This window comes from Macaca fascicularis, chromosome 7 (assembly GCF_037993035.2).
Source record: "Macaca fascicularis isolate 582-1 chromosome 7, T2T-MFA8v1.1".
Taxonomy (NCBI): Eukaryota; Metazoa; Chordata; class Mammalia; order Primates; family Cercopithecidae; genus Macaca; species Macaca fascicularis.
The window spans coordinates 113,274,508-113,287,820 of record NC_088381.1 but is presented as its reverse complement, the minus strand read 5'-3'; the positions used below and the strand labels follow the sequence as shown (position 1 = coordinate 113,287,820).

Below are 13,313 nucleotides of genomic sequence, written 5' to 3'. Positions count from 1 at the left end.
GTGTTTTAGTAGAGGCGGGGTTTCACCATGCTGGCCAGGCTGGTCTCTAACTCCTGACCTCAAGTGGTCCTCTCGCCTTGGCCTCCCAAAGTGCCAGGATCAGAAGCATGAGCCACGGCGTCTAGCCATTAATTCTTAAATGTATAGTGGTGGTTATCAAATTGAGATGGTGTATAAATTCCATCTAAATTTTAATTAATAATTTTTTAGATGAGGCCTTACTCTGTTGCCCAGGCTGGCCTCTTGGGTTCAAGCAATCCTCCCACTTAAGCCTCCCTTGTAGCCATCTAAATTTTAAAGAGTGACATACCAGTTATGGTTTTATATCTCAATATATTCACTAGAAATCCCATTATTTGAAAATATGTAAACTTTATCTATTTACTTATTTATTTATTTTATTTATTTTGGAGTCTCACTCTGTCTCCCAGGCTGGAGTGTGGTGACGCAATCTCAGCTCACTGCAACCTCCGCCTTCCAGGTTCATGCAAATCTCCTGCCTCAGCCTCCTGAGTAGCTGGGACTACAGGCGCATGCTTCCATGCCCGGCTAAATGGGTTTTTTTTTTTTTTTTTTGTATTTTAGTAGAGATGGGGTTTCACCGTGTTGCCCAGGCTGATCTGAACTCCTGAGCTCAGGCAATCTGCCCGCCTCAGCCTCCCAAAGTGCTAGGATTGCAGGTGTGAGTCACCATGCCTGGTCTGAAAATATTTAAAACTTTTAATGAGAAGTTTTAGATGTTGAGTTAAAAATATGTGAGATGGGTTAAGCAAAAAAGTTTGAAGACAAACTGTTCTAAGAGGCCCCACAGTACTAATTTAGTCATCTGTATAGTGCTATTTATCTCAGTTACCACAAGAAGTCCAAGCTTTCCAAAACTCTTATCCCTATTTAATTCTGAACTTCCACTAATTCTGTCTCAATTTCTCACTCATACCTAACTCTCCATACCTTACATTGTGTCCTTTTGAACTCCAGTTATGTCATCAGCAAAATGTTTTATTGCCAGTCTTCTATGAAGATTCCTTACACTGCTCTAACTAAAATGTGGCTTCTACAAACAACACACTCAAGTGGTGGCTCCTTTTTCTCTCATATCCCACATTCCACTGGACCTAGAGATGACATAAGGTGTAGCTCTGTTGCTCCTCATTGCTACTTCAGGCAGTTTTTTCTTCCTTCTCTCTAAAGCTTCTTTGAAGCACATGCCGTAAGACTTTACCAGTTGTATTCATCTGTAACACAACCTCCTAGTCATGACCTTGCATTTCTAAGTATTTGACACCTGTTAGTTTTCCCTCTACTACTTCTGTCATAATCTCCGGTTACGTCTACACTCGTTTAGATGATCCATCCAACTATCTTTTTGATAGTCAGTGACCCTTCTCCTACCTTTACCCTCTACCGTATACATTTCCATTGCTTCTCATTACCAAATAAACATGCACTGAATTTTTCAAACATGCCACTCTCTCACTGCCAACTCCTGTAGTTGAGATCATTCCCCCCTAGTACTGTTCCCCTACCCTTCACCGTCAATACTCTGACCCCTCTAAGACAGCATTCATCCATCAACTCTCATGTCCTCATTTCACTAGTCCATCACTATAACTATTAGAGGTTTTAAGTCTCAACTCTCTTTTTTCCCCGTTTGTCCTCCTCTGGCTAAATGCCAGCCCTGGTTAAATTTAACTGTACAGTCCTGTACCTGACAGCTGGAAGTGGCTAGAGCAAAACACACAACCATATTGGCTTATCTCATTTTAAATTTGACAACAAACCTTAAATGGGCTGTCAGTATTGCCCCATTAGTCCTGGTACATTTCACTTGTCAATCTACTCTCTGACTTTCCTGGAAGAGTAACTCACCTTTTCTCTCCTAAAACCTCCAGATCTTCTCATTCCCATTTCATTGAGAACTTCATAATAATCCCATCAGAAAATCTACCTGCTGCTGTTTTCACATACTCTGCTTTTTCCCTCCTATTAAAATGGATGAACAATTTATGCTCCTTTTCAGAGCCCATTCATTTCCTTTTACCTTAGGTGGTAAGGACATTGCCCTTTCAATTGCCCCGTCAATTTTTTTTTCCTGGATTATGCTCATTAACATATAAACATGTTGAAACATGGCCTGCATTTTTTAAAAACATGCAAAGACCCATCTTTCCTTTATCCCCTGTCCAACTCCAGCTGCTACACTATTTTTTGTTTCCCTTTATATAGCAAGATATTTTGAAAGAGGTATGTGGTTTTAAGTTCTCCATTCCCCCTTGAACAGGTTTCACCTTAGACTATTCATAAAATATCCACTATTTTATGAATATTGCCCTTTCCAAGTTCAGCAGTCATCTCCATAACACCAAATCCAGTGACAGATTCTTATTTCTTTTTTTTTTGTTTTCTTTTTTTTTGAGACAGTCTTGCTCTTGTCACCCACGCTGGAGTGCAGTGGTGTGATCTTGGCTCACTATAACTTCTGCCTCTTGGGTTCCAGTGATTCTCCCTCAGCCTCTGGAGTAGCTGGGATTAGAGGCACTCGCCACACCACATCCTGCTAATTGCTCTTTTTAGTAGAGACGAGTTTTCACCACGTTGGCCAGGCTGGTCTCAAACTCCTCATGTGATCCGCCTGCCTCAGTTTCCCAAAGTGTTAATGATTACAGGCATCTTATTATGTCTTTTTTTTTTTTTTTGAGATGGAGTCTTGCTCTGTTGCCAGGCTGGAGTGCGGTGGCGTGATGTTGGCTCACTGCAAACTCTGTCTCCAGGGTTTAAGTGATTCTCCTGCCTCAGCCTCCTGAGTAGCTGGGACTACAGGCACGCACCACCACACCTAGCTAATTTCTTGTATTTTTAGTAGAGATGGGGTTTCACCATGTTGGTCAGGATGATCTCAATCTCCTGACCTCGTGATCTGCCCGCCTTGGCTCCCAAAATGTCTTTTTTTTTTTTTTTTTTTTTTTTTTGAGACGGAGTCTTGCTCTGTTGCCCAGACTGGAGTGCGGTAGTGCAATCTCAGCTGACTGCAGCCTCCACCTCCCGAGTTCAAGTGATTCTCCTGCCTCAGCCTCCCAAGTAGCTGGGATGACAGGTGCCCACCACCAAGCCCAGCTACTTTTTGTATTTTGGGTAGAGAGGGAGTTTTACCATGTTGGCCAGGCTGGTCTCAAACTCCTGACCTCAGGTAATCCACCCGCCTCGACCTCCCAAAGTGTTGGGATTACAGGCATGAGCCACCACGCCTGGCCCCATAATGTCTTTCTAAAGAAGTGTGATGCTTTATATTTTGTATTCCAGGATCTTTCCTGATTTTCTACTACATTGCTGGCCATCCCTTCTCAGTCCCCTTTGCTATTTCCTCTTCCTTTCCCCAGAATCAGTCCTAAAAATGTTGGAATTACTGCAAATCAGCCCTAGAAATGTTTCTCTACCTACACACACTCTCTAGGCTCTATTTCCAGTGTCATAGTTTTAAATTCCATCTCTATGCTGATAGCTCTCCAATATGTTTCCAGCACAGAATATTCTTCTCAACTCTACACTCATGTGCAGTTGTCTGTATGACTTTTCTATTGATATCAGATAGGCATCTCAAATTTGAAATGTGAGAAAACGTGAGATTCTCATTCTTGATTTCTTTACCGTACCTTCTCCATTGTCCTGTATTGGTACCAATTGTAATACTTTTGGCACCAGTATTTAAGCAAAATTTTTAGATTCATCTTGGACTCTTGTTTTTCTCTGATGCTCCACATCCAAACCATGAGGAAATCCCATTGACTCTACTCTCCTGAATGTGGCCTCTTCTCGCTGTTCAACCACTACCTCCTAGTCCAGGGATGACTGTCATAGCCTAGTGGTCTCCCTGCTTCCAGTATTGCTTTTCTCCTTTTTCTCCTTTTTCCAGACAGAAGCTAAAATCTTAATATAGTCTTATCTCTACCCAGTAGTCCCTTAAAATATCAAATGTCATTCTGTTCAGAATCCTCCAGTAACTTGTCATCTCAATAGAAAACACTAAGCCTTTACCATGGTTTATGGAGCTGTACTTAGTTAATCCTGGAGATCTCCAACCTCACCACTTATTCCCTGTCACTTACTCCTTTCATATTATGCCTTCCATGCTGCCTACCTGGGTCTTTGCGCTAACTCTCTGTGCTTAGAAGAATCTTCTTGCTGATATCCATGTGACTCATTCCTCACTTTATTCAGTTCCCTCTTCCTAGACATTCTCTAACTGTTTTGTCTTAAAAAGCACCTCATTTATCTAATACCTTATATTTATTTTTCATAGTAATTATCACCACCTGACATTTTCATATTTGTTTAGATGCCATTATCCTGCTTGCCTCCACCCCCTACCCCAACACACACACAAGAATGTTGAACCTAAGAGAGGCAGCTGTTTAGTTTCTCACTGAATCTCCACTATCTAAAACATTGTGTAGAACTGAACAAATATTTGTTGAATGAATAATGAATGAACATTTTGATATATAAGCAGTATATAAGCTGTATAATAGTATGGTACAGGATTATCATCTCCATCTGACTGGTGCGTTGATATATCTCAGGTAGTTCCAAATGTGGGAGAAGGTAGAGAGTAGTATTTACTGCTGCTTCCCCAAGTCCTACCTATAATTTTTTACTTTTTTCAGAAAGAAACATTTAAAAGGGGCTTAAAAGCAGAAGCCATATCTGTGTCTTGGGTGAGGGTAAGACAAGATGGTGGATCCCCTCGCCATTACTACTGAGACCCACGGCTTATAAACCATCCTACTTACAATTTTTTATTTTGATGTATTTGCTTCTTGAGGGTCTTGTTCTGTCATCTGTTGAGGCTCACTGCAGCTGAGGCTCAAGTGATCTTCCCACCTCTGCCTCTCCAGTAGCTGGGACTATAGATGTGTATCACCACACCCAGCTAATTTTTAAAATTTTTTGTGGAATCTTACTATGTTGCCCAGGCTGGTCTTGAATTGCTAGGCTCAAATGTTCCTCCCGACTTGGCCTGCCAAAGTTCCGAGATTACAGGTTTAAGCAACTGTCCCCAGCCGTCATTTATAATTTTTTAAATGGACATAATTGACATGTGCCATAACAAAGACTGTCCCATTTTAATGTTTTTTCCTGATTCAGTATAAAACTACAGCTAGATAATTTGTTTTTATTTGTAAATGTGTAACTTTATATATAATAAATTGCTACTCAAATTATTCCATAAATTTTGACTTTTTTCTCATCAAAAGTAGTTCAATTTTAAATTTTATGAAATGTATATACAGTAATTTTTTTGCATAGATTGTCATAAAATGTGTTCCATTAGAATGATATTTTACTTGTAGTAAGGTAATAAGGAGTTCTCTGAGCTATTCAGATGTTTACTTTGGAATAAAATGCTGTTAAATCTAGATTACCAGCAGTCACCTTTTTAGTTTGTAGAAAATTGGAATACAGGTCTAAACTTTAAAAAAAAAAAAAAAAAAAAAAAAAAAAAAAACCTCTAATTTTTTAAGGACAAAACATAACTGACTGCTTTTCACTCCAAGTTATTGGGCTTTTTGCAGGACTTGGTGTTTTAATCTGTACCTTGGAATTTTACATGATTTTTTTTCCCCACCAGTTGAAATTGGATAATAGAATATTTGAAGTATAATTGCTTCTTGATTGTAGAACAAATGCAGTACAACCTGAATTCATTCTTTTCTGTTTCATTGTATACAAGAATTTTACCTATTGCTATTTAGAATAGAATGTGAATCTTACATCGATGGCACTAAGGAATATTTGGATTACTTAGACAAGTTTTTTCTTTTACTGTAAGTTAATTTTGTAATGCTCGTGCTGCAAGTAATACAGGAAATATGTTCTTTGTTTTATACCTGATTAGATAGTTCAGCTACAGGAATGGATGATTAAAAGCATCAATAATAATACTGCTGTATGTGTAGAAGGAAAATTGATGTAAGTATACTATTTCAGTATTCTTTTAGTAAAACTTTAGTTATGTGTAAGCACTTAAGAGGTGATGCATCAGAAATAGCATCCTCCATAAAACAATGACCTAACAAGGTTATGAACTGAAGGCAAAAAAGTAAAATTACTGTGCAGGTCCTAGCCGTGTTGATTGCTACCAGCTTTTTTGTTTTTGCATGTGTACTCAAGTTATTTTTAAAATAGTGACAGTGTTAATTTGTATAGTGCTTTTTTTTTTTCTGAGGTGCTAATAAGTGGACTGGTATTATCTGCTTAATTATATATGATCAGTTAATATTTACTACATGCATTTCAGTCCAGATTCTTACATCTAAATTGGGACAACCAGATATAAATTACTGATCCAGAAAAGGAATCAAAATTACTTAAAACTTTGCCATACAGCTACATATTAAGTAATCATTGGCACTTTCTGGTTCTCCCTAAAGTGAGAGCATCACCAGGTAAGTGGGCTTTACCTAATTCTGCTACTCTATTAGCACCATTTCCTATTCTTCAAGGCCAGTTTCTTAGTGCTACAAATATTTGTAATGAAATGTAATAACTCTTCTCCAGCCTTGGTGACAGAGCGAGACTCTGTCTCAAAAAAATAAAAAAATAAAAAAAAATTATAACTGTTTAAGGTACTTATGTAAGTTTATAAGTTGAATGTGTAAAATCTGTATTGTCCATTCTTTATCTGTCTGCTTTGTGCACATTTCCTTACTATTAAAGATGCAGTGTAGATTGCCTTTGTTGGAATTCCATTGCTGCTGCCTACTATCTGTATTACCTGGGCAAGTTATTTATCCCGTCAGTCTGTTTCTTCATCTGTACAATGTGGATAATTGTATTACTTACCTTGTTAGTTGTGCTGAGGATTAAATGAAAGGCTAGAGAACAGTGCTTTTAGAATGTTATTTAAATGTTTCTTAAATAAGTAATTAAAGCAAAAAAGAATTGAAGAGAAATAATACTGTATTAAGGTATAATATATGAGTTTAATCCTAGTTGACCAAAGAAAAGTAACTTGATTTCCTTATTCATCATGCTTATCATTAGTATGTTTATTATTATCAGTTACCTGATGAATGGGACAGTATTCATCATTTATCTAATACATCTTCATATTTTTTTCTATTTCATATTTATTCTTTAAAGAAATATGAAGAATAGATTTATGGGTCAGTGATTTGATACGGTAATTTCTTTTTTCCTCACTTAAACCTCTTTTGGTACCTTCCAAAATGAAAGGTAAAAACATTTGGCTGTATAGCGAGGGTGAAAAAACACCAGATTAGCTGGATCCAATCTACTTTTCTGCATAAAAACTAACACAGTATAGACCCTGAAGGAGAGGGACAGGGAGATCATCCTTTGGAAGCTTAGCATCAGTTAAGCTGAAGCTGCAAGTATTTATTGCCAGCATCAGATACTGAGACAAGGCCTCTGCTCCCTTACTAATAATATTTTATAGAAGGGACATGGTTTGGCCACAGTATAGTTTTTTTGGTACAATATTGGGATTACAATAGCTAAGCAGTTGAGTTCTGCTTTAATGTTTGGCCCTCAAGTATTTTGTAATTAGACTAACAACATTGTTAGTGTTGCTGTAGCTAGAGTGTGAAATTATTTTCTGTTAGAAATTTCCGTATGAATATTTGACCTTATCAAAACTATTTTTTTTTCCTAGAGATATCACTAACATATATTGGCACAGTAATGTGATTATAGAGCGGATTGAGCACAACAAACTTAGGACTATATCAGGCAACATTTATATATTAAAAGGCATGATAGACCAAATTTCCATGAAAGAAGCAGGTAAATGACTGTCATTATTGATAAGTTATTTTAAGAAGTAAAGCAGTTAATCATGTTTCTCACAGTAATACACATTTTTTAACTTTTTAATTAGGTATTTTATAATTATGAATAAATCAAAACTAAAAATTAACTAATGTAAAACTTGTATAAAATTGGTAATTTTTTCTGATTTTTATCACTCTTCTTCACAATTTCTAATAAGTTATGTGATTTTTTTTTTTTTTTTTGGGAGTTGGAGTCTTGCTCTGTCTCCCAGGCTGGAGTGCAGTGGCACAATCTCGGCTCACTGCAACCTCCACCTCCGGGATTCAAGTGTGATTGTTCTGCCTCAGCCTCCTGAGTAGCTGGGACTACAGTTTCTGCCACCATGCCCAACTAATTTTTGTATTTTTAGTAGAGATGGGGTTTCATCAGGCTGGTGCTGTGCATGACCACTTCCAACATGGCACAAAAAAATGATGCAATAGCAACTGCAGGTAGCTGTGGATAAATAAGCCTGCAACAACACCCGTGGTTTCCTGTGGCCAGTCCTTTTCATGCACAGGATCCACATACACCCCCAGGGAATGGACACAGAGTGTTAAGAGGTTTGGGAATTTTTTTTTTTTTTTTTTTTTGGAGTCTTGCTCCGTTGCCCAGGCTGGAGTGTAGTGGCATGATCTCAGCTCACTGCAACCTCCACCTCCTGAGTTCAAGCGATTACTTGTGCCTCAGCCTCCTGAGTAGCTGGGACCACAGGCATGTGCCACAACGCCCAGCTGATTTTTGAGACAGTGTCACCATGTTGGCCAGGCTGGTCTTGAATTTGTGACCTTAGGTGATCCACCCACCTCAGCCTCCCAAAGTGCTGGGATTACTGGCGTGAGCCTCTGCGCCCCGCCTGATTTGTGTGAGTTTTAAAATATCAAATGAAATACTCCTTGTTTACAAGGAAATATGTTATAAGAATATAATTTAACTCCCTGATTCCTCTCTTTGTTGAACCTACCTGGCACAACCCCAGTCCTGGTGTAACCTGATTTTCTACCTATGCCTTGCACACAGTTGAATATAACTGGAGAAAAACACATCCAAGTAGTCTAAATTTATGTTTACTAGCAACAAGTTACAGTCCCTTAGTGGTTTCTTGGTGCTGCTTGGTATCCTACCATATTTCCCTAATTCATTCACTCTCCTGTCCTTCCTGATGACTCCTTCATATTTTGAGAAATCTCCAATACCACCTCCTTATTACCCTCTCTCAGGTGGGCAAAGTAGGGGAGAGGGCAGAGCACCTGAGCAAGAGGAACAATCAGAAGGATATTTCTTTACCACGTCTACTCACCTGCTTGGATCAGCACCGGCTTTTATTATGGATGAACTAGCACGTTACTGTCTGTCAGCCTCTCCATTTGTACACTAGCTGTCATTTTCTCTTTTACTCAAGGACGTTATTCCAGTAACACTCCCTTCTCCTTTTTTTTTTTTTTAAATTTCTGTTTTAACCACATTTCTCCTTTTAGCCAGTATTACTCTCATTTGTAGCAAAACAACTCATATAGTTTGTTTATATTTACTTCTGTAAATCTAATTTCTCTTGAATTTTCTTCCATTTTTTTTTCTTGAACTCTCTTTAACCTCCCCGGTTCTTCACCAAAGCAACCCGTATCAAAGTCACCAGTGGCCTCCACATTGCTACATTCAGTATTCACTTAACAGAGTTAATCATACTTACCTTTTTGAAATACTTAGTTTCTCTAATACCATATTCCAATTTCTGTGCTGCCTCACTGCCTGCTCCTTCTTAATTTCTTTGTGTATTTCTCCATTTTTTTCTAATAATGGGGTAGCTTGGGGCTGTTAATACACTCTGTGGTATGCTGATTCCTTTTAGTCTTTAAATATAATTTATATGATGATGAATGCGAATTTTATATCTCAAAGCAGGACCTCTCCCGTTAGGACCCAATTCGTTTTTGATATCTCCACTAGGATGTCTGTGGGCATTTCAAACTTAATATATCTAAAACCTGATCTTTTCCCTTAAATTTGCTAAACCTATAGTATTCCCCATCTTTCCATGTATCAGTAGCCAGAATTCTTGGAGGCATCCTTAAATTCTCCATTTCTCTCATACCCACATCAGTGTGTGGGTCAGTACATCCTATTAATGTATCTCCAAAATATATCCCAAACTGAGACCTCTGCAGCATCACTATAGTCCAGACTTTCCTCATAATTTGTCTGGATCATTACAGTGGCCTCCTAACTGGTCTCATTCTTTCTTTCCTCACTCTTCCACAGGCTCGTCTCAAAACAGCAGTTTGCTTTAGCAGTCCTGTTAAATAAATTAGATCCTATAGCCCCTCTGCTTGGAATCTTTCCATAGCTTCTCATCTTGTCCAAAGTAAATGGCCAGTTCTATAATGACTCTAAGGCCGTATATTATAATCTCTCATGCTTCTTACTGCCTCTGTTGCCCATGTGAGTGGCCTCCCAAGTTCTAACCCCTCCTCATGCCACTTCAGTTGTTTCAAACAGGCCAGGTATACTCTTGCCTTGCACTTTATGTTTTGTGTCCAGTATTCTAACCCCATATTACTGCATAGCTCAATCAGTTTGTTCAAATGATGCTATTTCACTGAAGACTTCCCTGATTATCCTTTTTTAAATTGCTCTTCACCCCTCTACTCCCCCATGAACATATCAATACACCTATCCGCCCATCCCTGCATAACCATCTAACAAACAATATATTGTACTTATTGGTTAGCTTTTTTTTCCACATTAGAAGGCAAGTTCCATGAGGATAGGAGTTTTTTTTGTTTACTTTGTTTACTTTCCATGAGGATAGGAGTTTGCTTTGTTTACTTTCCATGAGGATAGGAGTTTGCTTTGTTTACTGCTGAATTCTGAATATCTATAATAGTACCTGGTGCATATTAAGCAATAAGTGCATATTTCTTGAATGATTTAATGAATTAATTATATCTCTTTAAAATTCTAGGCTTTTAAATACTTTTGTTGTTGTTTATCCTTAAATAGGGTATCCAAATTATCTCATAAGGAAATTTATGTTTGGATTTCCAGAAAATTGGAAAGAGCACATTAATAATTTTCTGGAACAGTTAAGGTAAAATGTTGTTTTATGTTTTTAGAAGTCAACTTTATTGAGATACCTTTACAGTTTATTATGTGTGTGCATAATTTACATTTAATTATGTGTGTGCCACCATGTCCAGCTAATTTTTGTATTTTTAATAGAGATAGGGTTTCGCCATGTTGGCCAGGCTGGTCTCGAACTCCTGCCTGGCTGCAAGCGATCCACCTGCCTCAGCCTCCCAAAGTGTTGTGATTACAGGCATGAGCCACTGTGCCTGGCCTGAGGTACAGTTTACATTTAATTAAATTCACCTGTTTAGATATTTGTTTGTTTGAAATACCATTTTTTTTTTTTTTTTTTTTATCTGAGATGGAGTCTCACTCTGTCACCCAGGCTGGAGTGCAGTGGCAGGATCTCGACTCACTGCAAGCTCCACCTCCCGGGTCCCATGCCATTCTCCTGCCTCAGCCTCCCTAGTAGCTGGGACTACAGGCGCCCGCCACCACGCCCGGCTAGTTTTTTGTATTTTCAGTAGAGACAAGGTTTCACCATGTTAGCCAGGACGGTCTCGATCTCCTGACCTCGTGATCCACCTGCCTTGGCCTCCCAAAGTGCTAGGATTACAGGCCTGAGCCACTGCACCTGGCCGAAATGCTAGCTTTGAAGTTTGCTTTGGTCTGTGAAGCATTTCAGAAGCAATAACATTTTACTAGAACTTCTGTCGAATTTAGTAAATCTCAAAGGAAAATAAAACTTTTGACATATGTCAAAGAGTAATTCTTAATCATTTACCCTTCAAAAGGCATGCAGTTATTAAATACTAATGTGCAGTTCTTCCTTCTTTTTTTCATTCATTTTCTCAGTAGTTATGGAGTGTCTGCTACTTTACAGACACTCTAGTTGATGCTGGTGAAACAAGAATTTGATTTATTCTTGCCCTTGTGGAACTCATAAGGGATACAGACTTTAAACTTAATCACAGCACAAATATAATAATTGATAACGGGGGCTGGCATTTTTTTTCTGTAAAGGGCATATTCTGTAAAGATAGTATTCTTGCGGGCATATTGCCTCTATTGCAGCTATTCAGCTCTGCCATTGTAGCAGAAGAGCAACCATAGATAGTATATACATGAATTAGCATGGCAGTGTTTTAATAAACTTCATTTACAAAAACAGGCAACTGGCAGTTGTCCTATAATATCAGTTTAAGTAGGAATTTTAAGAGCATCTAGTGGGAAGCAGTTTGCAGATCATATTTGAGTCCTTTGACTTAAGCTGTTACACCTCAGTTCTTTGTGAAGGAAGGGAGTGGAAGCCATGAAGGATTAATAATGTAAGATTAAAGATACCCTGCCTGGGTGGAAAGAGCTTTATGGGAGGGGTTTTTATTTGTTTATGAAGATTTTGTTTTGTTTTTTTGAGAATCAGTGCTAAGGAAAAATAATATAATTGTTTTTAGGGCTGGTGAAAAGAACAGGGAGAAGACGAAACGAAAACAGAAAATTGGAAGATCTGTTCGTGACATAAGAAAATCAATGAAAAATGATGCACAAGAAAACCAAACAGATACCGTTCAAAGAGCCACCACCACTTATGATTTTGATTGTGATCAATTGGGTATGTTTTGTCTTTACTTCTCTGTTGGTACAGTGGTAAGTTCTTACATGGTCTAAATTGTTTATGGTTTGTAATGTGTATAGTATTGTGTTCTTTGACTTATACTGCCCCCACATTCCTGCTTCTTCACTACTAAATGAGAAGTAACTAAATACAAATTAATCATGGTCAGTATTCAGCTTGCTTCATCAAATTTCACCTTTGGCTGGGCCCAGTAACTTATGCCTGTAATCCCAGCATTTTGAGAGACTGAAGTGCAAGGATCGCTTGAGCTCAGGAGTTCGAGATCACCCTGGATAACATGACAAGACCCTGTCTCTACTAAAAGTCAAAAAAAATAGCCTCCCATGGTAGCACATACCTGTGTTCCTATCTTCTTGAGAGGCTAAAGTGGGAGGATCGCTTGAGCTCAGATGGTTGAGGCTGCAATGAACCGTGTTTGTGCTACTAGACTCCAGTTTGGGCATCGGAGTGAGACACTGTCTCAAAAAATAATAATAATAATAATTACCTTTTTATTAATCAGAATATCAAAGAACACTGGTAAACATATTAATGAAAGATGATTGTTCTTTTAATTTCCTCGACCAGTATTTAAGCTGCCAACCTACTGCAAACCTATTGTAAAGACATATTTTATTTTTGTACTAAATTTCATTGCTCCAAATAGGCAAAATCTGTTTCCTTTCATGGAGGAAATGGAATTGAAGAAAATGGTTTTCTTGAATGACCATTGCCATAAGGATAGATTGCAGAACTGTTTTTTTTTTTTTCTCTTTTTTAATAAGGAGACCAACTTGCCAGA

At 38.2% G+C, this 13,313-nt stretch overlaps 1 protein-coding gene across 6 annotated transcripts in view; it reads left to right on the top strand.

Moving 5' to 3' along the window:
- MIS18BP1 (MIS18 binding protein 1) overlaps positions 1 to 13,313 on the top strand; it is a 61,871-nt gene that overhangs the window by 19,609 nt on the left and 28,949 nt on the right. For all 6 annotated transcript variants that reach the window (XR_012415759.1, XM_005561182.4, XM_065548770.1 and 3 more), the window contains 4 exons: positions 5,894 to 5,967; positions 7,673 to 7,803; positions 10,831 to 10,918; positions 12,351 to 12,508. Coding sequence is in view for 5 of the 6 variants with exons in the window: in XM_005561182.4 (XP_005561239.3) it covers positions 5,894 to 5,967; positions 7,673 to 7,803; positions 10,831 to 10,918; positions 12,351 to 12,508 (451 nt within the window). In the remaining variant the exon portion in view is untranslated. The remainder of the gene's footprint in view (positions 1 to 5,893; positions 5,968 to 7,672; positions 7,804 to 10,830; positions 10,919 to 12,350; positions 12,509 to 13,313) is intronic.